Source organism: Populus alba, chromosome 1 (genome assembly GCF_005239225.2).
Source record: "Populus alba chromosome 1, ASM523922v2, whole genome shotgun sequence".
Lineage (NCBI taxonomy): Eukaryota > Viridiplantae > Streptophyta > Magnoliopsida > Malpighiales > Salicaceae > Populus > Populus alba.
The window spans coordinates 4,373,218-4,398,671 of record NC_133284.1 but is presented as its reverse complement, the minus strand read 5'-3'; the positions used below and the strand labels follow the sequence as shown (position 1 = coordinate 4,398,671).

The 25,454-nt window shown below is 34.5% G+C and overlaps 2 protein-coding genes across 4 annotated transcripts; both read left to right on the top strand.

Annotated features, from left to right (window-relative positions):
- Nucleotides 1–546: 546 nt before the first annotated feature.
- Nucleotides 547–11,484, top strand: LOC118033988 (sister chromatid cohesion protein PDS5 homolog D). 3 transcript variants are annotated; one of them, XM_035039127.2, is made up of 13 exons: nucleotides 547–1,172; nucleotides 2,715–2,918; nucleotides 3,039–3,220; nucleotides 4,987–5,113; nucleotides 5,205–5,402; nucleotides 6,291–7,232; nucleotides 7,321–7,407; nucleotides 8,635–8,708; nucleotides 9,675–9,726; nucleotides 10,081–10,167; nucleotides 10,279–10,322; nucleotides 10,465–10,536; nucleotides 10,614–11,484. In XM_035039127.2, the coding sequence occupies exons 1-13, from the start codon at nucleotides 1,071–1,073 to the stop codon at nucleotides 11,104–11,106; spliced, it is 2,664 nt and encodes an 887-aa protein (XP_034895018.1). In that variant the 5' UTR covers nucleotides 547–1,070; the 3' UTR covers nucleotides 11,107–11,484. The 3 variants fall into 3 exon arrangements, with proteins under 3 accessions (XP_034895018.1, XP_034895019.1, XP_034895017.1); XM_035039128.2 differs by having other exon boundaries at nucleotides 548–1,172; nucleotides 6,318–7,232; nucleotides 7,318–7,407; XM_035039126.2 differs by having other exon boundaries at nucleotides 548–1,172; nucleotides 7,318–7,407.
- Nucleotides 11,485–17,971: 6,487 nt separating this feature from the next.
- Nucleotides 17,972–20,237, top strand: LOC118034060 (cinnamoyl-CoA reductase 1-like). The gene is made up of 5 exons (XM_035039213.2): nucleotides 17,972–18,250; nucleotides 18,352–18,506; nucleotides 18,603–18,788; nucleotides 19,115–19,467; nucleotides 19,841–20,237. The coding sequence occupies exons 1-5, from the start codon at nucleotides 18,112–18,114 to the stop codon at nucleotides 20,019–20,021; spliced, it is 1,014 nt and encodes a 337-aa protein (XP_034895104.1). The 5' UTR covers nucleotides 17,972–18,111; the 3' UTR covers nucleotides 20,022–20,237.
- The last annotated feature ends 5,217 nt before the right edge of the window (nucleotides 20,238–25,454 follow it).

Sequence of the window (25,454 nt, the reverse complement as noted above, 5' to 3'; positions counted from 1 at the left end):
TATTTTAATATTAAAAAAGATGTCATCTTGAAATTTTGTTTAGTTAAATATTGTTTTCAAGAGTTGCATGAGTTATTTTTGGTCTAATAAAGCTAATCAAGGTTATATCAAATTAACCCTCATATGATTTGATTTTTTTCATTAGAAAAAAATATTAGTAATATTTAACTATATATATATATTAATTTAACTTGCAGCTTAGCACATATAAATTATCTAGTTTAAACTATTCTAAAGCAATGATGTGCTCGGACAGGTCACTATTTTTCTTATATTCTAAATACTAAAAAAGAAGAAGAAAAAAAAATCCTCAATCTAACTTGTTTGTCAATTAAACTAAAACCCTTCTTCTTTGTATCATCTTTTCTTCCAAACTATTCTAAAGCAATGATAGTGACAATTTTTCTTATATTCTAAATACTAACAAAAAAAAAAAAATCCCTAAATATAACTTGTTTGTCAATTAATCTAAAACCCTTCTTCTTTGTATCATCTTTTCTTTTAAAGAGAAAATGTTTTTTGAATATTAATCTTAAAATTTAAATTTAGAAAATCAAGAAAGAAAACAAATCTCCTATAACATACAACCTCTGATTTGGTGTAAAACTAGCGAGAAGGCTACACAACCTTTGCCTGCACTATCCTTAAAAAAGAAAAAAAATGAAAATCCTCAACGATCCCCAAACACTATTTGCTGTAATGCACATAAAAGGAGTGAAAAAGACCATAAATAAATAAAAAAGGGAGAGAAATCGAGAATTCCCAAAAGCCAAAACCAAAAAATGTCCGAAACCCCATTCTTTTAACCCAATTGAATTAATGGGTTGAATCCAAGGAAAAAAACCTGCTTCTTTGGTAACCTCTGCTTGCATGCACAACACTTTGCTAAAACTTAACTGTGGTGGAGTTGTCAGCAAAACAAATCCTTCTCGGGTTTAATAAATACCATGTTGCTCTTTTGTTTCTGGTGCGGGTTTGAGTGAAAAGTCTCTGAATTTACAGAGAAAGTGAGAGTCATTAGTGATTTTGGTTTCTGGGGTTTTGGTTTTCGTGGTTGAAAGAGTGTTAAAATGCCTTACAGTGAGACTGAGCTTCAAGAACGTCTCAAAGAGGCTGGAAGGAGTCTCTTAAACCCTCCATCATCTGTTGATGACCTTCTTGACTTGCTTGATGTAATGTCTCGTCACCCTCTTCATCTCTTTATATATACATATGTATTTTTATTTGCTTTGTGTGCTTGCCTTTTTTTTAATGGTCTTTGACATTGTATTAGAACGTTGAATTGATTATTTGTTGAATATTTTTTTTGGGCTTAATTATTTGGTGCAGGGATATAAACGTTTTGGTATTTTTGGTGACGACTGGCATGGATTGATGATTGTTTGTTTGGCAATTTTGCAAAAAAATGTTGTTGTTATCGTATACGGGCTTCATTTTTAATTCCTTTAGTCATGTATAAAAACTCACTAGATATTGATGTTTGTGTAAGTTTTTTCCCCGGGATTTTGTTGTTTGCATGCCTGTTAATTGGAGTGTTGAATTTGAAATCATTCAATGTAGTGTTGATGAATGTTGAATGTTGGCTGTTTTTTGGATTTCATTTCTGATTTTTACTTAGCCTTATATGACCTCTATAGAGATTAATTTATCTTTTGGCTTTGTTGCTCATGTATTCTATTTTTAGGATTGTTCCCCAGGGAGTGATGGATTTATGGTTGATAATCATTTCCTGATCAATGGGCTGGGAGGGATCTTGCATTTTCAATTCCATTTCTTCATAAAAAATTTCAAGGGTGTGCTGTGTTAATGTGTAATGTTATGACAGGGGTGCATAATGTAGAGAGGCTATGCATTTATACTCTTGCCTAAGGGCATGGCTGATGCCTTTTAGGATGAGTTAGGAGCAAATGGACTTGCAGGCAATCACTCCTGGCAGGATCCAAAACCATCGACATACATTTGGGTTTTGGATGCCTATATATCTCCTAGACCCTGCAACTAGATATTCTTATTTTTGTTCTCAGATATTTTGCTACATGTGAAACTCTTAATAATCAGATCTGTGGCATTACCTCAGAATGCAACTGGCACGCTATGTTTATATATAATTTTGCAACTATTGGTGTTGGCATCTTCTATTGGTATGATTGGAAAATAACCGTTGGAATTGAACTCTTGGTCTTGCTTGATTTGCTGTTATTAGTAAATAAAAGTTAGTGAGGTCTGCTCTAGTTGATGTGTATGTGTTAATGGTGGCACGATCTTATTTGAGTTATTATAATCAAAATGGTTATCTTACAAAGATATTGCCATCTGGTTGATGAGGATTGTGGCATGATGTGTGTCTGTTGATGAGTTACACAAAGATTCCAGCTTGCCTTAATGGATTTTGAAATATAGATGTCTTTTCTGTTGCTTGTTTTGGATGATGCACTTTAAACTGTCTTGTAGGGTGCTTTTTATTAATGGGGTTTTTTCAATGGGTCTTTGCTGTGACACTTACTTGGCTTTCATGTAATTTGAGCTTTATTGCCTGTAACAGTGTTTTTGTTCTGTTATGTCATTTTTCTTGGTTATTTGACCCTTGGATAACTTCTGTACTGCTTCTTTCACACTTTTAGAATCATTATATCGTTTCTTTCCTATTTTTTAATTGCTTTGGTCATTGACAGAAATTGGATTGATCTGTTGTTGAGTTTCATTTTTTCTTATAGAAACTTGAGCGTTTCCTCGCAAATGTGGAGCAAGCACCACCAAGATCAATGCAAGATGCTCTTTTGCCTACAATGAAGGCATTAATCTCTAGTGCCCTTTTAAGGCACTCAAACGAAGATGTAAGGTTTGCAGTTGCATCTTGTATGAGTGAGATTACAAGAATAACAGCACCAGATGCTCCTTACAATGATGACCAAATGAAGGTACTCATAGCAGATAAAATCAATTTTCACGTGTGTGGGTGATCAGAACAAGATTTCTTCATTACATGTTCCTACATTTTTCCGGGCTCTTATGCTGTCTGCTTTTCCAATGATGAACAGGAAATTTTTCAATTGACGGTAGCATCTTTTGAAAAATTATCCCAAACGTCTGGTCATTGTTATACAAAGGCAGTTTCAATTCTTGAGAACGTAGCAAGGGTGAGGTCATGCTTGGTGATGCTGGACCTGGAGTTGGATGAACTAATTATAGAGATGTTCCAACACTTTCTGAAATTCATCAGGTACGAGTTAAGAGCCTTGTCAATGGCATTAGCTTTTGCTTCACAAACTTCCCATGTTTATATGTCATTTTCTGAAAGATATAGGAGCCACTGCTGTTCTATCTCCCATTTTAACAGACTGTAGTACCATCTTCAATAGCATAGTTCCATAACTAATATGTATTCATTCTAAGTTGGTGAGTAATTTCTGCTCATTAGATTCCATAACTTGACTTTTTGTTAAAGAGTAACATTGTCATACCTCTAAAAACTAAGTTTTGGAGCTGCTAAAATTAAAGAGAATAAGGGTTTGAATAATAATTTTGTTAATTATATTGGAATTTCATTTTCAGAAGTTTATGTTAAAGAGCATGTCAGGAGTATTCTTATTTTTTTTTTCCAATTGTGTTCTTGATTCAGCAATCTTTTAGAAATTCTCAGAAGTTCCGTATGCAGTTGTGGGTTCCTTTTTATGCATCAGGAGTTTTCTTACACTTAAAATGCATTTCTATATAGTTCCTTTGGAAAATTGATTCTTAGTCTAGATTGGATTGCAAAGGTCCACTGTCTATGATTATGGAAAAGAGGACGAGGATTATTACAAATGAGAAGCAACCCAAGAGTTGTTTGTATGTGGCAATGCACCTTACCCACCTAATGATTGGACATAGCATCATTTGGCATCCTTAATATGGAGTGATTAAGACAGCCCCTTGATGTGTGCGTTTCATGGGTGGCGTTGTGCTTCTTGGGTTTGATTGTGTCCTTAAAAAAGTGCTGGTCACTGAGAGGGAGAGGATTCACTTACTCAGTTTCATGATAGTTCATCAGATTTCACCTCATGGGAAACTCCTGTGGACTTCAAATGGAGGTTTGGAGATATTAAGATCCCTAAATTGGCTATTGCTTTATGATCAGTGCGCCCTCAAAGAGTCCATTACATGACTACATATCTAGTGTTTTGGTTCTGTTCTTATTTGGTGTTCCAAAAAATCTGGAAAATTTGGTGGGATTTTGGATGATAGACTCTTTGGTTAATGTTTGGGGTACCATTGGTGGGTTGTTACCTAAGTCACCATAAAAACTGGAAAGAAGGGCAAAGGTCATCAGGGCCTTGGTTTCTACTCGCACTGTTCTTTGCTTCTATCTTCATTGATCATGGCATGAATGGAACGGATAAATGATGAACATAAATTTAAGTTATACAAACAAGTGGAAATATACTCAACAAAAGACAATAACAGCTATATATTTGCCAGAGAACAGGTTTTAGAGTACTGTAGGGTATATTTTATATCATGGTGTCAGCTCATCTTTGTGTCAAATGGTAACCTTACTACTAAAAATTGACACTGCAATAGTCTATGTAAAATGTGTGAGACGCATTCTTGTGCTAGGGTGGCAAGGTCCAGAATTTTTTTAAAACTAGTTTCTTGATAACATCAACAAATCCATTATGCTAAGGATGCTGCATTTATAGTTGCTGTTGTTTCAGTTCTCATAATGAAGCTGTGGCAGCATTATTTTTATTTTTGTTATCAGAAGAAGCAGTGGTAGTATATTATTGCTAGAAAGGCGCAAAAGGATCCATATAGTTGACCTGAACTAATTTGGCACTGAGGTTTGTTTGTTGTCTTGTTGTTATAGAAGAAGCAGTGGTAGCTTGGGACTTGTTGTTTGCTTTTCTTTTCTTTTCCTTTTTTCCCCTCCTGTCTACTTTCATTTAAATGCCTATATTTATTTTGTCTCTCTTCAACAATTAATGGGTTTTTTTGCTCAACTTTTAGGTCCAACCATCCAAAAACTGTAATCTTAGCCATGGAAACAATTATGACCTTGGTCATTGACGAAAGTGAAGAAATCTCAGCAGAGCTTCTCACTCTACTTTTAGCCAGTGTAAAAAAGCAAAACCAGGTGTGTCTTTCATCGAATGTTTCTCCTTTGCATCATGATCTTGATAGGTTCAGTGAGATTTACTCTACAATATCTTGCACTGTGGTTCCAGAGTGTTTCTCCTATAGCATGGGAGCTTGGGGAAAGAGTTATCACTAATAGTGCTGCTAAACTTAAGCCCTATCTCAAGGAAGCAGTGCAGTCTACAGGTATATTTTTGGATGAATATGCTCCAATAGTTGCTTCTATATTCCAAGATGACTCTTACACACTCGAAGGTGATTATAGCAATCGTTCTGGGGAACATTTGGTATGTATCTTCTCCCTGTCTATAACTGCATGAAATCTGAGTGGAGTTTTTCATGATGTTGTCTTGCAATTGTAAAATTGTTTCCTCGGACTGAAAACTGTTCTTGTGCACTTGTCTCTTGTTAAATATAAATCCTGACTTCATTGTCAAGGACAAGTTTTGGTTTCTCTCTTATCTTTTTTGTAGAGCCTAAAACCCTTATAATTTTCTGATGCAAGATGAGGCCTATTTTACTGTCTTATACTACTAGTGATTCGCTAAAATTCACACATGGTTTTCTATTTTCTTCATTTCGTTAAAGGAAGCCTTTTATTTCAAATTAGAACAAATCAACCCCTTTGCGTCTAAGTAAAGGTGATTTCAGCCCCTTCCTCTAATTCCATTACTAATTAAATGGCCAGCTAAATGCCATGTTATGATGTGATCAAATGGAGAATCTCAAATAGGAAGTAGAGTTGATTTGGTCCAAATTAAGGGACATGGTTGATTTGAGCGAATGTGCAAAGCGGAGGGATCACATGAGATTGTAGTCCTGCTAGTCACATTTCAGTTATCAATTATCAATCCATGACTAATACACCTTAATGCAAAATAAAATAAAGAGAAAAAAGAAAACTCATGACTGTTGCAAAAGCTATTTAGAGAGGGAGTGTATATTTACCTCATATGTATTCGAGGCACACCACAAAGTCTAGGATGAGTAGCCTTTTTATTATTCTTCATAGAAGTGGTCGCGACTTATAAGGTGAAAGGTGGGTAGCATTTGTGGCTAAAGCTCTTTTGCTGTAATCTTGGATTATTTCTTGTGTTTAAACTAGGTGTCCATTTTAATATAATTTCATGCTCATCCCTGTAAAATTATTTTTTTCTGTTGGCCAAATGTCCAAGGGATTATCACCAAATGCTGCTTGTCAGGGAGAGATTTTTGAAGGCAAGGATATGATTCTGAAGTCAAAAGCAAGCAAAGGAACTGCTTCAACTAGAAATGCCGGGACTGTCAAAAAGGATAATGCTTCAAAAATGCTAGGCCCTTGCTCTCTTACCGAGCATTCTAAAAGCACTGATGCACAGGACAAAGCTGAACCTAAAGTCAGGTTAGAAAAGGAGCCAAAGACCGTTCCAAGTAAAAGGGGCTGGAAACCTAATTCTTTGATGAATCCAGAAGAAGGCTACGATCCTTGGTTTAATACAGGAAGAAAAACTACTAAACTTCCCCGTGAAAAACGTCATGATAAAGGCACTGAAGTTTTACCATCAGAAACTCCAGTTTCCAAGAAGGTAGCTTTGTCATTAAAACATTTGAGTGTGACAAAACCAGCAGGATTTACCCCAAAAACTGGTCAAATCTCAGGGTCTTCTTCCCTATCCCCACAGCAACAGATATCTGCTGGAAGTCATCCTAAAAGCAGCCGACCAAAGAAAAAGGGGATCAGCATGAATGAAGATGCCGATCCAAGTCCTTTATCATTGTCAAAGAGTGAAAGCTTGAGTGCTCAGGTTGAAGAAAAAGCTCCAGAATCTGATGATATTATTTGGAGAAAGCGTTCTAAAGAAACAAGTGACTCAGAAGCAAAGAAACAAAAGCACTTAAGAAAAGTTGGACTTGGCTCAAAGATTACTAAGAAGATATCTCTGTCTTCTGGACATGTAGTATCTGCAAAGAAATCAGTTGTCCTAAGTGAACCTGAGAAAAAGCCTCACCATCAGTCAATTGTGATTGCGGTCAGGAGATTTAATAAGCACAGCTCGTCAGTCCCAACAGACACTAAAAAGAGAAGGTCGTTGGATGGTACATCAGATGAGGATGTTAAGGAAGCATTTAGAGATAAGGTATTAAATGAATAAGAACCTGACTAATATTTATGTTTGTTGTGCATACGCTTTTCTATTATCTTGATGGTTGCCAGTTGTACAGAAGGTTAAATCATTACACGGGGAAGTAAGTTACCTGGAAGAAACCCCAAAAACAAAACTCAAGAGGAAGCGTACTCCGAGGAAGGAAGTGGTAATGATCCTTATTTCTTGTTACTGAGTAACTTGTTTCTAGTCAATGGAACTTTCCTTCTTTTCTCGTCCTTAATTTTCATTTCTAGTTTTCCACTTTGTAACATTTAGCTCAACTGGTATTCCAATAAATTAGTTTATCTCTGTTTGAAATTTGGACATACTATAAAATTGCTGAACAATGTTCCATAAAATAAGGCTGAAAAGATGAATCATAGTGGTCTTTTCCAAATTACCTAATTTTGAAGTGTCTAGAGAGAGGAGTATATCGGGTTGACATATGCTCTTTATTTCTGCCGGTAGACCTCTTTCCACAGAGATTGGGTACAGCAGTTGAAATTTTTTTTTTCTATTAGCTCAATTGCCTGCCCTTTATGCATGTCTTGAGTTTGAAAAGCTGTGCTGCTGCAATGTCTAGCTGTTCTACCCAATGATTTGCAACTCAAAAGTCCAGTGAGATGTCACAATCTCAGAACTGCTTTGGGACTGGGAGGCAAGCTTATTCTTAACCATTGTGAAGGGAGATAAACCTCCGACTAGTTTTCCATATTGACTTAACTGATTGAAAATAAGGCTATAACCAACAGAACTGAAAGGGAAAAAGTGTAGTCACACAAAGGCACAATTATGTACTTTGGCAATCAGAATGTTTGTGTGCCGTGGGCAAGATATAATTTTTGCTTTCTTTTTTTATTGATGATCATGAAAATATTGGACTAATAGTCAAATTTCTATTTGGGCAGAAGGAGGTTGTTGCATTGGTGCTCCAATTTTGTGCCTTGAACATGAATAAATACCAGTAGTCTTTTTAAGTCTAACAGGGGTGGTAGATACTTGTGGTTTACAGTGATGATGTGCCTCTATCTGTTATAGGGTATAAACCATACAAATACTCTGAACTTATCTAGTAATTGTCAGTTCTTATTGGAATATCAAATTCATCAAATAAATTCACTTCATGCTCATTGAAAACTATCATTGAGACCTAGTCTTTTCTCTTTGGGTTGTCATGAAAAAGCTCTGTTGAAGCTTGTTCTGGAGCTCTTGGATTGTGACAACACATCTTGGGATCTGTCACATGCTTATGTTTTGTGTTTTTTTTTTTATTCACTTGTATTTCATTTAAGCATGCTTATACGTCGTGCTTCTAGATAGAGATTTTTTTCTTGTTCTTCTGTAATCTTTGTTAGTTTTCAATTTATTGAAATGACTATTTTCTTAAATTCAGTCTTCTGAAACTCCTGATCTCAGTGAGCAATTGGTTGGTAGCAAAATAAAGGTTTGGTGGCCAATGGATAAGAGGTGAGACTTGAACATGAGACTTCTAGTTTCAATTTTCTGAAAAGGATATGTTAGATGGTCAGAATTTCTCTTGCATTTCCTGTCATGTCTTGCTTGTTGTTGTGTTGTACTTGTCTTCAATCACCAATGCTTGTAGGACTTGATAACTTTTTGTTCTATAATCTGTTAGATGGACTTCTACATGTTCTATGTTCATATTGGAGACTGAAGTTATATATGCTGAGTATAAGGTCACTGAATAGGCTTTTGAAGTGGGATTAGAGCAATTTATTCATCATTATCTTGTTTGTTTTTTCTCCCAAAAGCGCAGACCTGAAATGATAATGCAATTTTTGATGACTGCATGCATTCTAGACTTGGAAATAACTGCTTAACAAATTTGCTGAAGAGAGATCATGTTGTCAATTTGATGTCTTTGTCTCACACCAGGGTTCCAACTATTACAGTCATAACATGGACAAGGTGGTTCTTTTGGTTTGTTTTATGTTGATCCTTGAACATTGCAAAATCTTACTGAGGGTGATTAAAAGGGTTAGGCAGTCTGTCATATTCTACTAGAGAGGATCTTTCATTTGAACGTCTTTACACATGACATGCTGTAATTTTCTTTATTGATCTTATATGGTGTATCTAAGTTTTCCTTTGACGGAGAAAGTTGATGTTTTAGTTTACTTTATTTTGAGCTTCTGAAAATGCTTTTTGTGGGTGCGAAGCTATTGCCTGATGTCAGCTCAGCACAGAAAGAAAAAGAAGAAACCATCAATTTGTAAAAGAATTCCACTTGCCACTTGCTTTTTATTTTTAGTGAACGCAGATCATGGGTTTTGAGATGGACTAGACATCTTTGGCTAAGAATCTGGCTTTAGAAATTTGAATTAATGCTCAGCTTATAACCACCTTTATTTCATGATCTTTCCTAAAGAACATCCATCATGAAGTTTCTAAGCGTGATTCCTTGTTCTGCAGGTTCTATGAAGGAGTTGTTGATTCCTACGACCCCGTAAAAAAGAAGCACAAGGTGAGATGACTCTGAGTGATCCCTACTTATCTGGAAAAAAAGGAAGGAGGTGGAATTAGCTTTTCGAACCTGTCTTCTACAATTTCAGTCTTTATATAGCAATTGTGACTGTACCTGGGGCCAAAGTTTATGATAAATCATGAGAAATTGTCTTACAACAATGACTGCTTTTGTTTGTCTCTATAGCTTTTCTTGTAAGATCAATGGATCCAAATTACTCCATTGATGGAGTAATTGGTTCATTGTGGATGACAGAGTCCAAATCTTCTCACCCAACTTCCATCACCAATGGAGCTATCTATCTTCATTTCTTCCTATCATAGCTCTAAATACTTCTGTTGATGACTTGTTCAGGTCTTGTATGCTGACGGGGATGAAGAGAAGCTTAATCTCAAAAGGCAGCGGTGGGAACTAATTAAAGATGATATTTTTCCAGTTCAAGTGGGTCTCTTGCCCCATTCTGTGCTTCATATTTTCCTCTTCTTGTATGTTCTAGAACTGTTCCAAAGAAGTAATTTATCCGGCTTGCAATTGTGCTAATAATGTTTGCAGGAGCAGGAGATTGATGTTTCAAAAGCTGCTACTTCATCTGACGGGTAAGTTTAGTTATCATTTTTCTTCAAACTTTTATAAATAAGACTATAATAACATGGTTTTCCCATAGTTTGTAGATAGGTTCTTTTCTGATTCCGTAATGTTAGGTCTTATCTGGGCTTTGCTTTTACGTTGTGTTACCAGACTGCAAAAGGCAAAATGCGAGACTAAGTCAGAGTCACGGAAGAGATCAAAGGCTCTTTCATCCTCAAAAAGGTTGGCTTGCATTCTTTCGTTTGAGTTGTGTTTTTCTCATGGTCAGCTACTGACTGAAATGTATGATGGTTTTCCAGGAGCAGAGCTGCCAACATTTCTAAAACTAGAGCTAGAAGATCTGCTTATGGTGCTGTGCCTAATGAACCAATTATTGTCAACAAACCTGCGGATCATGACACATCTGGGTCAGATAGCGGTTCAGAAGATGATGGTAAAAACACACCAGGGCCAGATAGCGGTTCAGAAGATGATGGTAAAAACACTTCAGGGCCAGATAGCGGTTCAAAAGATGATGGTGAAAATTCTACTGTCAAGTTGAAGATCGACAATCCATTGACTGATATCAACTCCAAGCAAGCATTGCCAGAGACCGTAAATCCATCTGACAATGGAAGTCCCAAAGCTGGTACCGAGTATTGTAGCTTCAACTCTGAGCAGACAACTTCAGTCGGTGTGACACCATCCAAAGATGAAAGTTCCAAAGGGGGTGATGAATCTCATGGCTCGGATGGATCTAATAGGGAACAACAGGGGGAAGTGAGCTCTTCCTTTTCACCTAAAACTGTGTAGGAACTGGTAAATCTCGTGTACAGACACAGCAGACTGAGAGGCATAGGGAAATGTTGTGAGTTTGGTTTCGTTTAGAACTAGTGTTAGTTTTAGCGCCTCTGTTTTAGACAACTGAAGGATATATTTTGCGACCCTAGTGGAGTACATGCAAGCAATCCTTCGTCTTAGACAGGAACAATGTTTTGATCGGGCTTGTATTGTAATGGATCCCTCAGCCCACGAAGTGTTCAGACCTCAATTTGATTGCAATCTTAAGGGTGTTTATGAAACAACCTTGGCCACATTATTTTAAAGACTCTGGATGTTCTAACGTATGCATTTATGAAAAGAAGGATGTTTTGGCATGCAATGGTGTCATGACATGGCCAGGATTTCATACCTCGATTTTCACTATTCTACAAGATTTATTAATCTCTTGTCAAGCCAACTAATCTTGAGAAACTCTTCTCCTTCTCTTAGCTTTTAACTTACACCTCTGTTTGCAAATGAATAAATCAAAGGAGCAACCCCATAAATTAACCAAAAACCTCGATGCACAGAACATCAAATTTGTTGAAACTTGAAATTTGACAAGCACGAACCAGTTTGTTAATGGACGAAGAAGGGAATCATAGTAGTTGGCCTTCATGGTCACCTTCTAAGCCGACAAACAAGAATATGGGGTTGCCAAAATGAACTAACATACGCTTACATTTTCTCCCCCTCCATAGTATATATTACATACCAAATTATTGAATTATGGGACTTATCTTTAAAATCTCCCTCCTTGATTCTAATTGAGTGAAGTCATGCTTAGAAAATCATTCGCAAACAAGTCATACTAAATTCAATACGAATCGATGTGACAGTTGATGAAGAGTGAACAGTAAATGATTGATCATAACTCAAAGATAAGCAGTCATTACTGCATCTATTTGTACAAAAAATGGGTAATTTATTAGAATTATTCGCTCAAAATTTGGTAATGGTGACGCTTCTCATTGAAAGGATTTGGGGTCAAGTGTCTTTGATGTGCTTTCCTTGAAGCTTCTAGAACTGCTTCTTCGTGGAAGTTTTCAAAAGTCTTCATATGTGGAGGTTGTTGATCGTGTATATACATCGTTTACTTTTTTTTTTTTTTTTTTTTCAAATGTTAAAGACTTGCAATAGAATCAGAGTGGGCATGTTTTTCAAACCTTAGAAACAAGTCATCTCTACCTACCTACCCACGAAACTTTGAGGGCTTCAGAAATTTTCTTCCCTGAAATCAATCATGTGAAGAAATTAATGGCAACGCTAATGCGAGGACAGGATCAAGACAGCATTTTTTCGTTTAAGGCTGCTTTCACATCTTTCCTTTTTCAACAAAATACAAATTTCTTCAAAACTCCGCGCGATTCAGATTAAACGCGTACAAAAAATGTCAACCTCGTAGTCCCAACCACCAAAGGGAGGAATGTGGTGGTAAAAAAAGAAAAGAGAAATTTTCTAAACATTAGAAATATCACACACACACATATATAGTGAGAAAAAGATTTTTAGAAAAGATTTTTTGAAGTATTTGGGAGAATTTTTATCACTTTTTTTGTGGGTTCTGATGTTATTTTCTCTCTAATCTTTATATTTTCTTTTTATGTTATAAGTATTAGTAGTTATAACATAAAGATATTCCCCGATCAATCTAGCTTAGTATACCTATGGAGACTCTCTATTTTTTACTATGACTTTGTTAGGTCACCTAAAAAACAATATTGCAACTTTAGTTGGACTTTGAACACAGGATAGCAATTTAGAAAACAAATTTATTTATCATTCGAGTCAACATGTAAGAGAGGATATTGGATTATTATAATCGCATAAAGTGATGGAAATCTACTAGTAGTTAGCGCAATTGACTTTCCAATTAATGGTGTCTTCGTCTTTTGTGTTTTTCTGGCATTAGGTGGTGTACGACCCAGGTCATGGGGTGAGAGTGCTCGGGAGGTTCTGGATTGAGGTCGCCGGAGATGCATGGCTGGCTAGGTTGGTGAGATGGAGACAGCCAGCCACATCAAGTTTGCCGATTTCGAAAGAAGGGGAAACATTGTGGAAATTCCTTTCCCCGTTAAAACTACTTCTGATCTGGAAATCTGATGCTATAGTTTCTGGTATCAAAATATTAGAATATAGAACGAAAATTATTAGTTCTTATCCTGCAATAATAATAATAAAAAGATAGAAAATATATAAAGATAATATATTTCATATGCTTTCTATTCTAAAACAGGTTTATTTTATATCTTTATATTTATTTTTTAATCCAAACACGTTTTCGTTTATTTCATATATATATATATATCCTTAAATACTAACCATGCACAAAGATTCTCCAATTAGGAAGCGTTCATACAGAGTCACAGTTAGAATAGGCTTATGCAATGTGGCAGTTTCTGAACCAAAAACTTTTTTTTTTTTTTTTTGAAGTTTAGTCGGCAAAGAAACACTCTTCGTCAAGAGCTATATATAATTTGAATTTAGAAGTAATTAAATAACTTTATGATAGATTAGTTTGTGAGAAATAGTCACTGTCGAAAGCTGTCAAGTATTAATTAGAGAGATCATTAACGTGACAGAAAAAAAACCGCAGTCTTTGCAGATTATTTTGTAGGAAACAGTCACTGTCGGGTGGATTGTGTGTTTTTTTTTTTTAAAAGATTTTTTATTTTTTTTAAAAAAATTATTTTAACATGTTAATATAAAAAATATTTTTTTTAAAAAATAAATAAATATTATCTTTATACATTTTCAAATTAAAAAACTAATTGAAAACACATTCTAAGACCTCTATCACTAAAAACCTTATTTCTCACTTAATCCCAGTAGTTAAAACCGACCTACGTCTCTTAAGCTAGGAAGATTTAGTATTTACTGAGATATTGTTGTGTGGTGTTTTAAAAATTATTTTTGTTAAAAAATATATTAAAATAATTTTTTAGATTATTTTTATTTTTAGCACCAACAAATTAAAATTATTATAAAACATTAAAAAACATATAAATTTAATATTTTTTCATGTTAAATGCATTTTTAAAACACATCCAAACATAAATTAAAACATAATACCAAACCTGCTCTTTAGCCTCCTACTATCTACATAATTGAGTTTAAGTGGGGAGTGCAACAAGTTTATTTTCTATATAAGATAAAGCACTCGTTACCTTGTGATTTCGTCCCCTTTTGAGAACATGGCTTTCACAATTTTTTTATATTTTTAAATTATTTTAAATTATTATATTAAAAATATTTTTTAAAAAATAAAAAATATATATTATTTTAATGTATTTATATAAAAAAAATATTTTAAAAAACAATCACTACTATATTTACAAATAACCTCTAAAACAGGAAGGGAGCCAATATATAGATTATTTATATTAAATAGCTCAAAACCAAATAATCCTTCTCGATCGTGTGAGGAAAAAAATAAAAAATTCATCACGTACCCTTGTATGCATTATTGTATTTCAGTTATATCAACTCTTTTATTCAATTTTAATTCATATAAAATCTTCTACTTTAATTCAATGATAGAGCTCCTACCCATGGGTCCTGGCGGAGTGGTTAGGTGTGCTCTCGTCGCTTACAAGATCTGTGGTTTGACCCCTCTTTTCGTTTGTAGCCGGCCGCTTGGAGAGCACTTGTCACCCGATACAAAAAGGGATTAATCTGGGCCAGCGCTTAGGATACCCTTGGTTCTACTAAAATAAAATAAAATGATAGAGCTCCTTGGTTTGATATCTCTAATTTGCTAATGGACTTGCCATTAACCAATATGATATGCACACATGGCAAAAGCTGATAGAACTGAAATTCAATTTTCAATAGTGTAGGACGATCGAGCAAGATATGATTTTCTGAGAAGGAAAAGGAGCAAATCCTTTAGGGTATTTACATGTGCTAAGTAAATGGCACCCAAGACAAGAACAAAATATTTCCTTAATCCGACAATGCTATAAATTAGCTCCCGGCCATGAGGCAAAACAATGACTCAGACAACGGCCAGCTTTGTCATATTCTTTTGTTTCTTAATCGGTTTACTGGCCGGCCGGCAACAAACTGCCAGTTGAACATCAAAAAGAAAAAAAGAAAGTGACAATGTATTGATTCTTTTGCTGTTGTGACTTTGACTTTGACTAGATTTTTCACAACCGCATTTAAAAGATTTACTCACATAAATCTCGGTCACTATTTATACTCGTAGTCTTTGGACAATTATTTTACCAATAAATTCATGAATCATGAATGGAAATAATACATTAGAAAAACTCTGGTTAGTAATTTCTAGTTTACTAGTGAGCTCGTTATTAATAAATTTATCAATGGATTAAAAAACAAACAAAGCATGTAAAAAAATAAAATTACCGACTTTATTTTGTTAGTATTTTCCGAAGTTTTTTAATATAATCAACAGAATATCATATTTAATTCCGTTAGTGTTTTTATTTGTTTGTCAGTAAATCCATCAATAAATATAACATATCACCAACAAAATATCATCTGTAATTTCATCGAAAAGTTAACAATAGAAGTGATATTTACAGTAATTGTTTTCCAACTATTTGGAATATACAGACGGATGTGGTCTATCGGTCTGTAATATTTTAAAAAAATAAATATTTTTTTAAAAATATATTAAAAAAAGTAGAAAAATAATTAAAATAAATTAAAATCAAATAATTTAAAATAAATATAAAATTAAATATTTATTACAAATTTAAAAATTTATACATTCAAATACAATAAATCTAAAACAGAAATGATGCTAAAGAAGGAGGCTGGTCGTTGTCGTGACTGTGATGTCAATAAAAAAGAGCACATGAACCACTCATGTGCGTGATATTTACCACTCAGCGAAGGTTTTTATAATCTGTAGTGGGTTATTCATATTTTTTTTTATTAAGATTGGTTGTTTGATCTGTATGACTGTATTTGTTAGTCTAACATCACTTTTAACACAGGAGTTTGAGTGCTTGGAATCGACTAAGCATCCAATGATCAAAACACCATGGGTTGAAATTTTTGGTAATGCGGTGATGTAAGGTGTTTTTTTAATAAGGTATAAAAAAAATATTTTTTCATATTTTTTTTATTTTTAATATTAATATTTTAAAATTATAAAAAAATATAAATTTGAAATTTCTTTCAAAAAAAACAATTCAAAAAATATTTTTAAAAAATAGGTCAGACCACAACGTAAAATGGTTGGTGTTACCGTGTAAAGGATCATGTCCTTTGATGAAAATGCTGGTCTAAATAAAACACAAACGTTCAATAAGAAAGAAAAGAGACCAGGTCAATCACTGGTAAAAATAAGAGAACTAGACGTAAGAACTTGACAAAGATTCATATCTTTGAAGTTACTAGAGGTAGGATCAACCATCAATTGATGTGATGGGGTCTTTCTTTATACAAGCAAGAAACAAGAAACACGTTGTTACTTGTTACATTATAAACTCTCTCTCTCTCTCTCTCTCTCTATATATATATATATATATATATATATGATTTGACCAAAAGGTAAACGTTGTTGGTCATGAGCATTGTTGAATAGGGAAATTAAAAAAAAAAAAAAAAAAAACATGGATGGTGATTGTTTATTTCATCATGATTTACTTATCCCTGTGCACATATGATACATAGATTCAACTATACATTTCCATAATCAATTAATGTATTTTGTTTTGTAATTATCCGAGAAAAACTATGTTGATTGTACATATGTTTTATAAACCATTTTTTTTTTTTATCGAATCCAAATTATAATAATAATAAAGGTAAGGTAAAAACAATATAGTAATACCCATCTTCTTAAATAGTTAAGTTTCATGTAAATGCCAAAGTAAAAGAAGAGAACCGGAGACTGGTAATAAACAACATGCACTTTTGGTCCAAAAAATACAAATAGAAAACAATACGTTTTCCATGTAAGATTTATTAGTAGCTTATTAAATTTCCCCACCAGATTCTTTGCTGGTTTGTGTATTAATTAATTAATCATCAGTGGACATTCATTTACTGCTCAACTTTCTTAAGGAGACTTTATTAAATCCAATTCACATGGGGTTGGAGAAAAGTAAGCTTACATGAACATTAGGATAGTGTGTATAATTATAATAATTAATGATTTTTAAAGAATTTTTTGTTTAAAAATATATTAAAATAATATTTTTTAAAAAATTATTTTTAATATCAGTATATTAAAACAATTAAAACATATATAAAAAAATTATAATTTTAAATAAAAAAATTTAAAATTTTCAAAATCACGACACCAGGCAAAAACAAATACCTTCTTCTCTCTCTCTGTGTGTGTGTATATATATATATATATATATGTAATCATTATATCTTGTTTTTTTCCGCCAAATTATTTTCTGGTTTAGGGATTAGAAATAATCAATGGACATCAATTTGTTCTTCAATTTCTTAAGAGACTGGATTAAATCCAATCAGGACACGGTACTTGTGGTGGTGGAGAAAAGCAGGCTTATGTAAACATCATAGTTAACACAATATGTCTTGAATACAAAAAATTCAGTGTATCTTATATGTAATTATCATACACGTTCCTATTTTACAAGGTAATAGCCAAATATTCTTTAACATGAACACTTGTCATCCATGAGATCCTTTCCCTCTCTCCTTCCAAAAGAAATTACATTTGGTCATAATTACATTTTGGTCAAAAACAGCATGCATGTTTGGTTCCACACACGGTGCTGACGTACGATTCATATCACAAAAACTCAATCACAAACCTCAAGGAAAGAAAAATAATGGAAAGAGAGAATCTCTCTTTGGTAAATATTTACCGGTAGTGGGTGAGGAAGGTAACTCTAAACCTTATAAATACATCCACTCCACCACTTCTTTCCTTGTAGCATCCGCCTCCTAAATCAAGAGAAAAGGAAAACACCTCCCTCTCTCTGTCTCTCTTCCTTCGTTCCACCACCAAACACGCACACATAATACACATATCAAAACAACATGCCTGTCGATACTTCATCACTTGCATGCCAAGGCCAAACTGTCTGTGTCACCGGGGCTGGTGGCTTCATTGCTTCATGGATTGTTAAGCTTCTTCTAGAGAAAGGTTACTCTGTTAAAGGAACTGTGAGGAACCCAGGTTAGTTTATAATAATTAAGCACTTGGTTTCTTTCCCTTTTCGTTTTCTGTTCTTAAGATTGTGGTAATTTAATGCTTTGTATTTGTGTTGTTATACACAGCTGATCCCAAGAATTCCCATTTGAGGGAGCTTGAGGGAGCTCAAGAAAGATTAACTTTATGCAAGGCTGATCTCCTTGATTATGAGTCTCTTAAAGAGGCTATTCAAGGGTGTGATGGAGTTTTCCATACTGCTTCTCCTGTCACAGACGATCCAGTATGTTTCCTTTTTTTCGTAATTTCACGAGGCAAAGTATGTTTTCTTCAAATTTGGTTTTGATGATGAGATGATTTTGTGTTCCAATACTTGAAGGAGCAAATGCTGGAGCCAGCAGTGAATGGAACCAAGAATGTGATCATGGCAGCAGCTGAGGCCAAAGTCCGACGAGTGGTTTTCACGTCCTCAATTGGTACTGTGTACATGGACCCCAATAGGAGCCCTGATGTTGTCGTTGATGAATCTTGCTGGAGTGATCTTGAGTTCTGCAAGAACACAAAGGTATTTAATTAATAACATGTGATGATGATTGATTAACATAATTAAATAGCTCCTAATTAGAGCACGGATCAGCTAATACTTGATGATTAAATCAACATGATATAAAATATATGCTAATTAACATAAATATTATCGTGCCCACATACACTTGGGTTACTCAAAGCATACAGAGTAGGTGTAAATAAAAATCTCTCTATCCTAATTGCCTATCCTTCACATCTTGATGTAAGTTTATTATTCTTGCGTCATAGGACTTAATTACTGCATCTTGAAATCCTAATTGCCTATCCTTCACATCTTGATGTAAGTTCATCTTGGAATTGCAGAATTGGTACTGCTATGGAAAGACTGTGGCGGAACAGGATGCTTGGGATGTGGCTAAGAAGAATGGAGTTGACCTAGTGGTGGTGAACCCAGTGCTGGTGCTTGGACCATTGTTGCAACCCACTGTCAATGCTAGCGTCCTTCACATCCTCAAGTACCTAACCGGCTCAGCCAAGACATATGCTAACTCTGTTCAAGCTTATGTGCATGTTAAGGATGTGGCACTAGCCCACATTTTAGTCTTCGAGACACCTTCAGCCTCCGGCCGTTACATTTGCGCTGAGAGAATGCTCCACCGTGGAGAGGTGGTGGAAATCCTTGCAAAGTTCTTCCCGGAGTATCCCATCCCCACCAAGTAAGTTCTTATGATTTTGACATTACTGGTGCAGCAAAAGGGTCCCCACCAACCCCATCGTCTTTGTCATATTTGGACCAAAATGGGTTCTCTACGATTGGTACTGCATAAAGTTATTGGATCACAAGTTAAATCTTGCTTTGTTATGTATTTTCAAATTTTGTCATGGAGAGTTAGGAAGAGGATTATTGGGTCCTAAATCCTAATCTCATGAAATTATATGCCACAGTACTTGTTTGTCTAATTGTTAATGAGCTAGTGAATATTAATATTTTGTAGAAAAAAACCTACCAAGTTTGTAGAAAGAATTAAATGTGCTGTGTTTTTTTTATTAATCTTGAATATTAATATTTTGTATTCAACGCATTTGCAGGTGTTCAGATGAGAAGAACCCAAGAAAACAACCATACAAGTTCACAAACCAGAAGATCAAGGATCTGGGCATCGAATTCATCCCAGTGAAACAGTGCCTGTATGAAACTGTTAAGAGCTTGCAGGAAAAGGGTCACCTTCCAATCCCAAAACAAGCTGAAGACTCTCTGAAAATTCAATAAGAGCTCATTTATTAGGAGGGGACGTACATGTCCACACCCCAAGTGTGGTAGTAGTTGTTTGCAAAATACATATTAGGGAAAACAATATACTAAAGAAGAATGTAGAGTGCAAGTGTTACTGTCTTCTAAGACCTCTAATTGTCTTCGTGCTTAGATTAATCAATGTTTTAATCCTCAAATTAATCAATTATTGGACGTAACTTTTGAGTGTTCCGCTTTTTTTTTTTTTTTTTTTGTTTTTTTTGTGGTTGTTGTTTAAGTTTAATCCAATTTGAATATGGAATCAATACCATCTCTGTGGCTTCCCTTGGATTGAGAATTGATTATCTATCTTCCAAAATAAGGTCTAAAAATCGAATAAAGCTTATATAATGATAGTTGCATGTACATCTCGTAGCACCCTCCTAATATAATTAATAAAGGATGTCAATTTCTCTTACTCTTATTCCCTCTCAAAATCGCTAGGATGCCATCTCTGTATAGATCAGTACATACCCCTTCTCGTGGAAGACGAATCTAAAGTCGAAACCAAGGCACTTAGTAGTCAGCGAACAACATCACAGGCAATTTCCAGTAAAGCTCAGAAACCAAGGCACACGGTTGGTTAGAGGGTGTTTGGGAGTGTGGTAGCTGTTGCTTTTTAAATAGCTTTTCGTGCCGAAAAGCATGCCAATAATGTTTTTTTATTTTTTAAAAATCATTTTTGATATCAACACATTAAAACGATCCAAAAAATACAAAACACACTCAATTTTAACAAAAAAAAAAAAAATTTTCAAAATTTATCCAAAAACTGGTTGAAACTCAGCCCCAAACGGGCTGTTAGACTGATTGACTGTATCATATCATGGGCCTCATCCAATCTGCTATTACAGGTTAGCAAAGCTCAGACAAAGGTGGTGGTACCTACTAGCTAGGAAACTATGATTTTCTAGTTTGCAAATTATATTAGTTTCTTGCAAGTTTAACTGACATGTTCTTGGGACAAAGGATCTTATTTTCTCATCTTTTATATATCTAAAATTTAATCATTTGCTTCACTAGTCAAGAAAAAGGGTCTTTTTTATGTAGGTATGATCTGAATTGAAATGGAAACATTTTTAGGGAAATTTGAGTCGTTCAATTTCACCCAAAAGATCTATTTTAGAGTCGATCTGAGCACGGAAATAAGCAATAGGAGTATTTTCCAAGAGGCAGGAACCAAAAAAAGGACTGCATAAGCAATAGGAATATGTACAAGCCCAAACCTAGACTTCAGTTGAGTTGTGTGTGACCAAATCCAGCTGCAGAACTTTAGGCCCCATCCTTCTACTAGCAATTATTTCGGTAGAGTTTAGAATTAAAACTCGGTGTGCCCTACATATCGACCTAACAACCTATCAAATTTGAGCTCCCAGTCAGGTTGGTTTTTTACTTGGTTAGCAAAGTTCATTAATCAAACTTAGATGATCTGTGAGGTCAATTCATGATCTAGATAATTCGGTCAAACTAGGTGAGACTTGACTAGGTGAATTGTTGTAATGTCGTGGTTACACAAGTTAATTACCCTAACTTAAACAAATAAGATAGTATAGAGCAAGTAAGGAGTCGATTCCACGAGAAAGATCTAATTCAAGTCTTTATACTAGATGATTCGAAGTTAAGAGGGTTTTGAGGCTATTTAGACTATATTATGGTAAACAGAACAAATTAATCAAGCTAAATTAAATAAATCCAAAATTTATTAAAAGAAAAGCCTTGATCTCAAGTATACGTCCACCTACGAAAATCAAAATTGATCATTGAAATAATATGTCAATTTATATTAAGAATATCTATCTTTTCTTAACATTAGTCACTTAACCGATCCACAATGTAACTAACCCTAACCATTAAACAACCATAGTGTCCGCACTAATAATTTAAATCAATGGCAGCCTTAAGAGCTAGATAGGTTGGTAAATCTTATACAACATAACTGTATGCAATATATTATCGATTTAGTTGAATCTTTCCCCTAAGATTAACAACATAGATCCATCATAATTATTAAACTTAGTCGCTTCACAAGTTCAAATATCACAACTTTGTTTTTGATAGCAACTTAGCCATAGATTGGTTTAAAATAATAATTTAGAGTCCGCTCTAACAATCAAACTAAACAATAATAGGAAATAAGAATAAGAAAACATTCATACTCATCATATAAACTGAAAAGAAAAGATAGAATAGATCTCATAGTTTTTTTTTTGAAATCCAAAGGTTTTTATATCTTTTGAATCAAGAAAAATTACTTAGGCTTATATGTCTATTGAAAAACTATTGAATAAAATATATGAGAACATAATTTCTTGTATAAGAGAAAAGAGTGGGATACATTTTCTTCTTCTTTCTGGCTGCCTCATCCTTTTCTTTCTCTTTATATTTTTTTTATTTGATAGTAAATCCTAATACCCACCTTCCTTCAATCCATTTTTACTCTCCTAAAAAAATATAAAAATAATCCTTTGCAAAGTAAACAATTTATATTTAAATAAGTTGGACTTATTTCATCACAAAACCTGTAGGTGGTTGAATTTATAGGTTGTCTTAGAAAAATCATATCTATCTTATATGAGCTCTTTGAGTGGGTTGAAATTTGGTAGGTTGATATTTCTTTGAGTTAGGAATTCAACAAAACTGAGCTTGCATCAAATGGACTTCTCTACCTCAAGATATTCAAGTTGGAATGACCGAAGATCAAAACTGGCATAATGCAATACTTGTTTTTGAAGGCTGTGATTTCTAGCCTCTTTAATTTTTTTTTTATTTTTTCTTTCCATATATATATATATATAAATGTATGGATGCTAGCTTTCTAATGACACTGGAATCACTTCATTTTGACCTCTACAACTTAAGTTCTGCATAAAACATCGACCAAAGGTTAAATCTGCCAATATTCAACGCGAGATGGAACATGGTCTGAATTTTATCTCTAATTTACTCATTTTAGAATTTCACATCCAAAAGTTCCTTTAAAACATAAAACAATATTATCAAGGTATTATATATATAAAACATGAACAAAATACTATGTAAATATGGGTAAAACTATTGAATTGTTAGAGAATAATAAAAATCATATCATAGGACCTCATTTAATAGCTTAAGCTTTTAGGTTGATATGGTTATTTGACATGGTATCAAAGCCTTGATAACCAAGTGATCATGAGTTTGAATTTCACCATCCCCATTTACTTGATAAAAATTAAGCATAAGATATATAATGTGAGTCTATGCAAGTTTCAAGCCCAAATGGCTTTCACTTGAGGGGGTATGTTAGAGAATAATATGAATCATGTCTTGGGATCTCATCTAATAGCTTAAACTTTTAGGCTGAAATTGTTCTTTGACATTGGGTTTGCATCTGAGTTAGCAAAAGGGAAAAACCCTTCATTGAAGATCACATGTCTTGAAACAAATATCTTGCCAATGGATGTATCAAGACATTTGAATCCTCAATAAGAGGTGCTATAATAAATGAATACACAATGTTTAGATATGAAGTCAAGTTTGTTGCACTTGAATGGGTGAAGAAAAGGAAAACAAGCACACCAAAAAAATTTTAGAGTTGAAAAATCAAGAGCATGTTTATAGAGTTTTTCAAATGGTGAAAAGCCAAGTGGGGTGGTGGCCAGGGAATTAATAAGATATGTGGCCATGAGAAAAGCGTTATCCTAATAGGTGTGAGGAACATGACAATGGGATAAGAGTGAGAGGCCCGTTTCAACGATGTGACAGTGTTTCTGTTCAACGAATCCATTTTGTTGAGACATATAGGGGCATGCGATTCGGTGTTGAATGCCAATATTTGCAAACTATGTGTGAAGAGAGCGATACTTCCCATCCCAATCAGTTCGTACAAATTTTATCTTACAATTAAATTGGCATTCAACAAGTCTTTGAAATGAGCAAAAAATTTACATGACATTGGATTTGTTAGCGATTGGAAATAACCATGTAAATTTGCTAAAATGATCAACAAACAAAACATAGTATTTATTGCCATTGGTTGACATGCTAGGAGATGGATCCCAAACATGGGAGAAAATTAATTCAAGAGGATGATTAGATATTGATTGAGAACTAGAAAAAGGAAGGTGATGGCTCTTTCCTTGTTGATAAGCCGAACAAATACCTAAAATTTTGTTAGACGAAGTAGGTAAAGAAAATTTGGAAACAAGATGCCGGATAATTTGATAGGAAGGATTTCCCATCCGGCAATGCCATACATCAAAAGGTGCTAATTGAGATAGGTATGTTTGAGGATGGTTTATTGGTGACATGGAGATTAGAAAGATGTAGAGGCTGTCTTTAGGTTTGCCGAGCATAAGAACTCTCATCGTTGCCTCGTCCTTCACCAAAAAAAGAAGAAGAGTGAAATTCAAGATAAACATTATTATCACTCGTAAATTGGCTAACAGAAATCAAATTCTTCTTAATCTGAGGTACATGCAGTAACTTATTTAAAATAAAAGAATTTGTTGGGGTTGAAAGAGTGGTGAAACCAATATTTTTTATAGGTAAACCTGCCCCGTCGTCAACATGAATCTAGTTGTTGCCAAGATAAGGTTTTGATCGCACAAGTTGCTAAAGTTGTTGGTGAAGTGGTTTGTTGAGCCAATATCCAGATACAAGTTGGTGTCATGTTGTGGTGAGGGAGATGTCATATAAGCCGCCATATTAGAAGGAGTGCCTTGGTAGGCATGATCGAACCTGCAATAACATTGAATGGCGGTGTGGCCAATTCTTCCACAGACTTGGCGTTATGGTTTTAGGTTGGAGGAGTAGTTTGAAGGTGGGCCTCTTCCTCTATTTCAACATCCCTTTCCTATGTTGTTGCAACCATGAGACTAGTTTTGAGGAAAGCGTTGCTGTTATATTTTCAACTACGCGACCTGTAGTCATTCCTTGGGGCCATGTTAACTGGGCCAACAAAGGTGTTAATGGCAATTTATTGCCGCTCTAGTCGGAACTCAAACGCAAGAAGATGGTTAAACATACCTTCGAAAGTCATTTTTATCAATTTGAGTGGAAATTGACATGAAAATAACATCATAAGAAGTATCGAGACCACAAAAAAGGTAAACTGTAAATTCATGGTTTTGAAGGGGTTGTCCGACAATGATCTCATTTTTTGAAAGTAATCGAAAATTGACAAGTTACCTTTCTTGGTGGAGGTAAAAAATTGTCGAGTTTGTATGGTGTTAACAAAGGAGTGAGGTGCGAACATTCTCTCGAGGGCTACCCAAACTTCTCTTGAAGTTGTGTGGCCAACCATTTGTGCCAGGATATTCTTGAATAACTAGGAAACCAGTGCACTTAGAACAACCTGATCTTGATCATACCAGGTAATGTAGTTGGGATTTGATATCTCAATGGGAGTGGTTTGGGAGATTGCCGATTCAGGAT

Bases quoted from the DNA above. Each gene is read 5' to 3' on its own strand.
- LOC118033988 (XM_035039126.2), top strand. From the start codon at position 1,071: ATGCCTTACAGTGAGACTGAGCTTCAAGAACGTCTCAAAGAGGCTGGA. The intron at 7,233-7,317 runs GTATTAAATGAA...CCAGTTGTACAG, and splicing joins AGGAAGCATTTAGAGATAAG to AAGGTTAAATCATTACACGG. The intron at 10,537-10,613 runs GTTGGCTTGCAT...ATGGTTTTCCAG, and splicing joins GCTCTTTCATCCTCAAAAAG to GAGCAGAGCTGCCAACATTT.
- LOC118034060 (XM_035039213.2), top strand. From the start codon at position 18,112: ATGCCTGTCGATACTTCATCACTTGCATGCCAAGGCCAAACTGTCTGT. The intron at 18,507-18,602 runs GTATGTTTCCTT...CAATACTTGAAG, and splicing joins CTCCTGTCACAGACGATCCA to GAGCAAATGCTGGAGCCAGC. The intron at 18,789-19,114 runs GTATTTAATTAA...TTGGAATTGCAG, and splicing joins AGTTCTGCAAGAACACAAAG to AATTGGTACTGCTATGGAAA.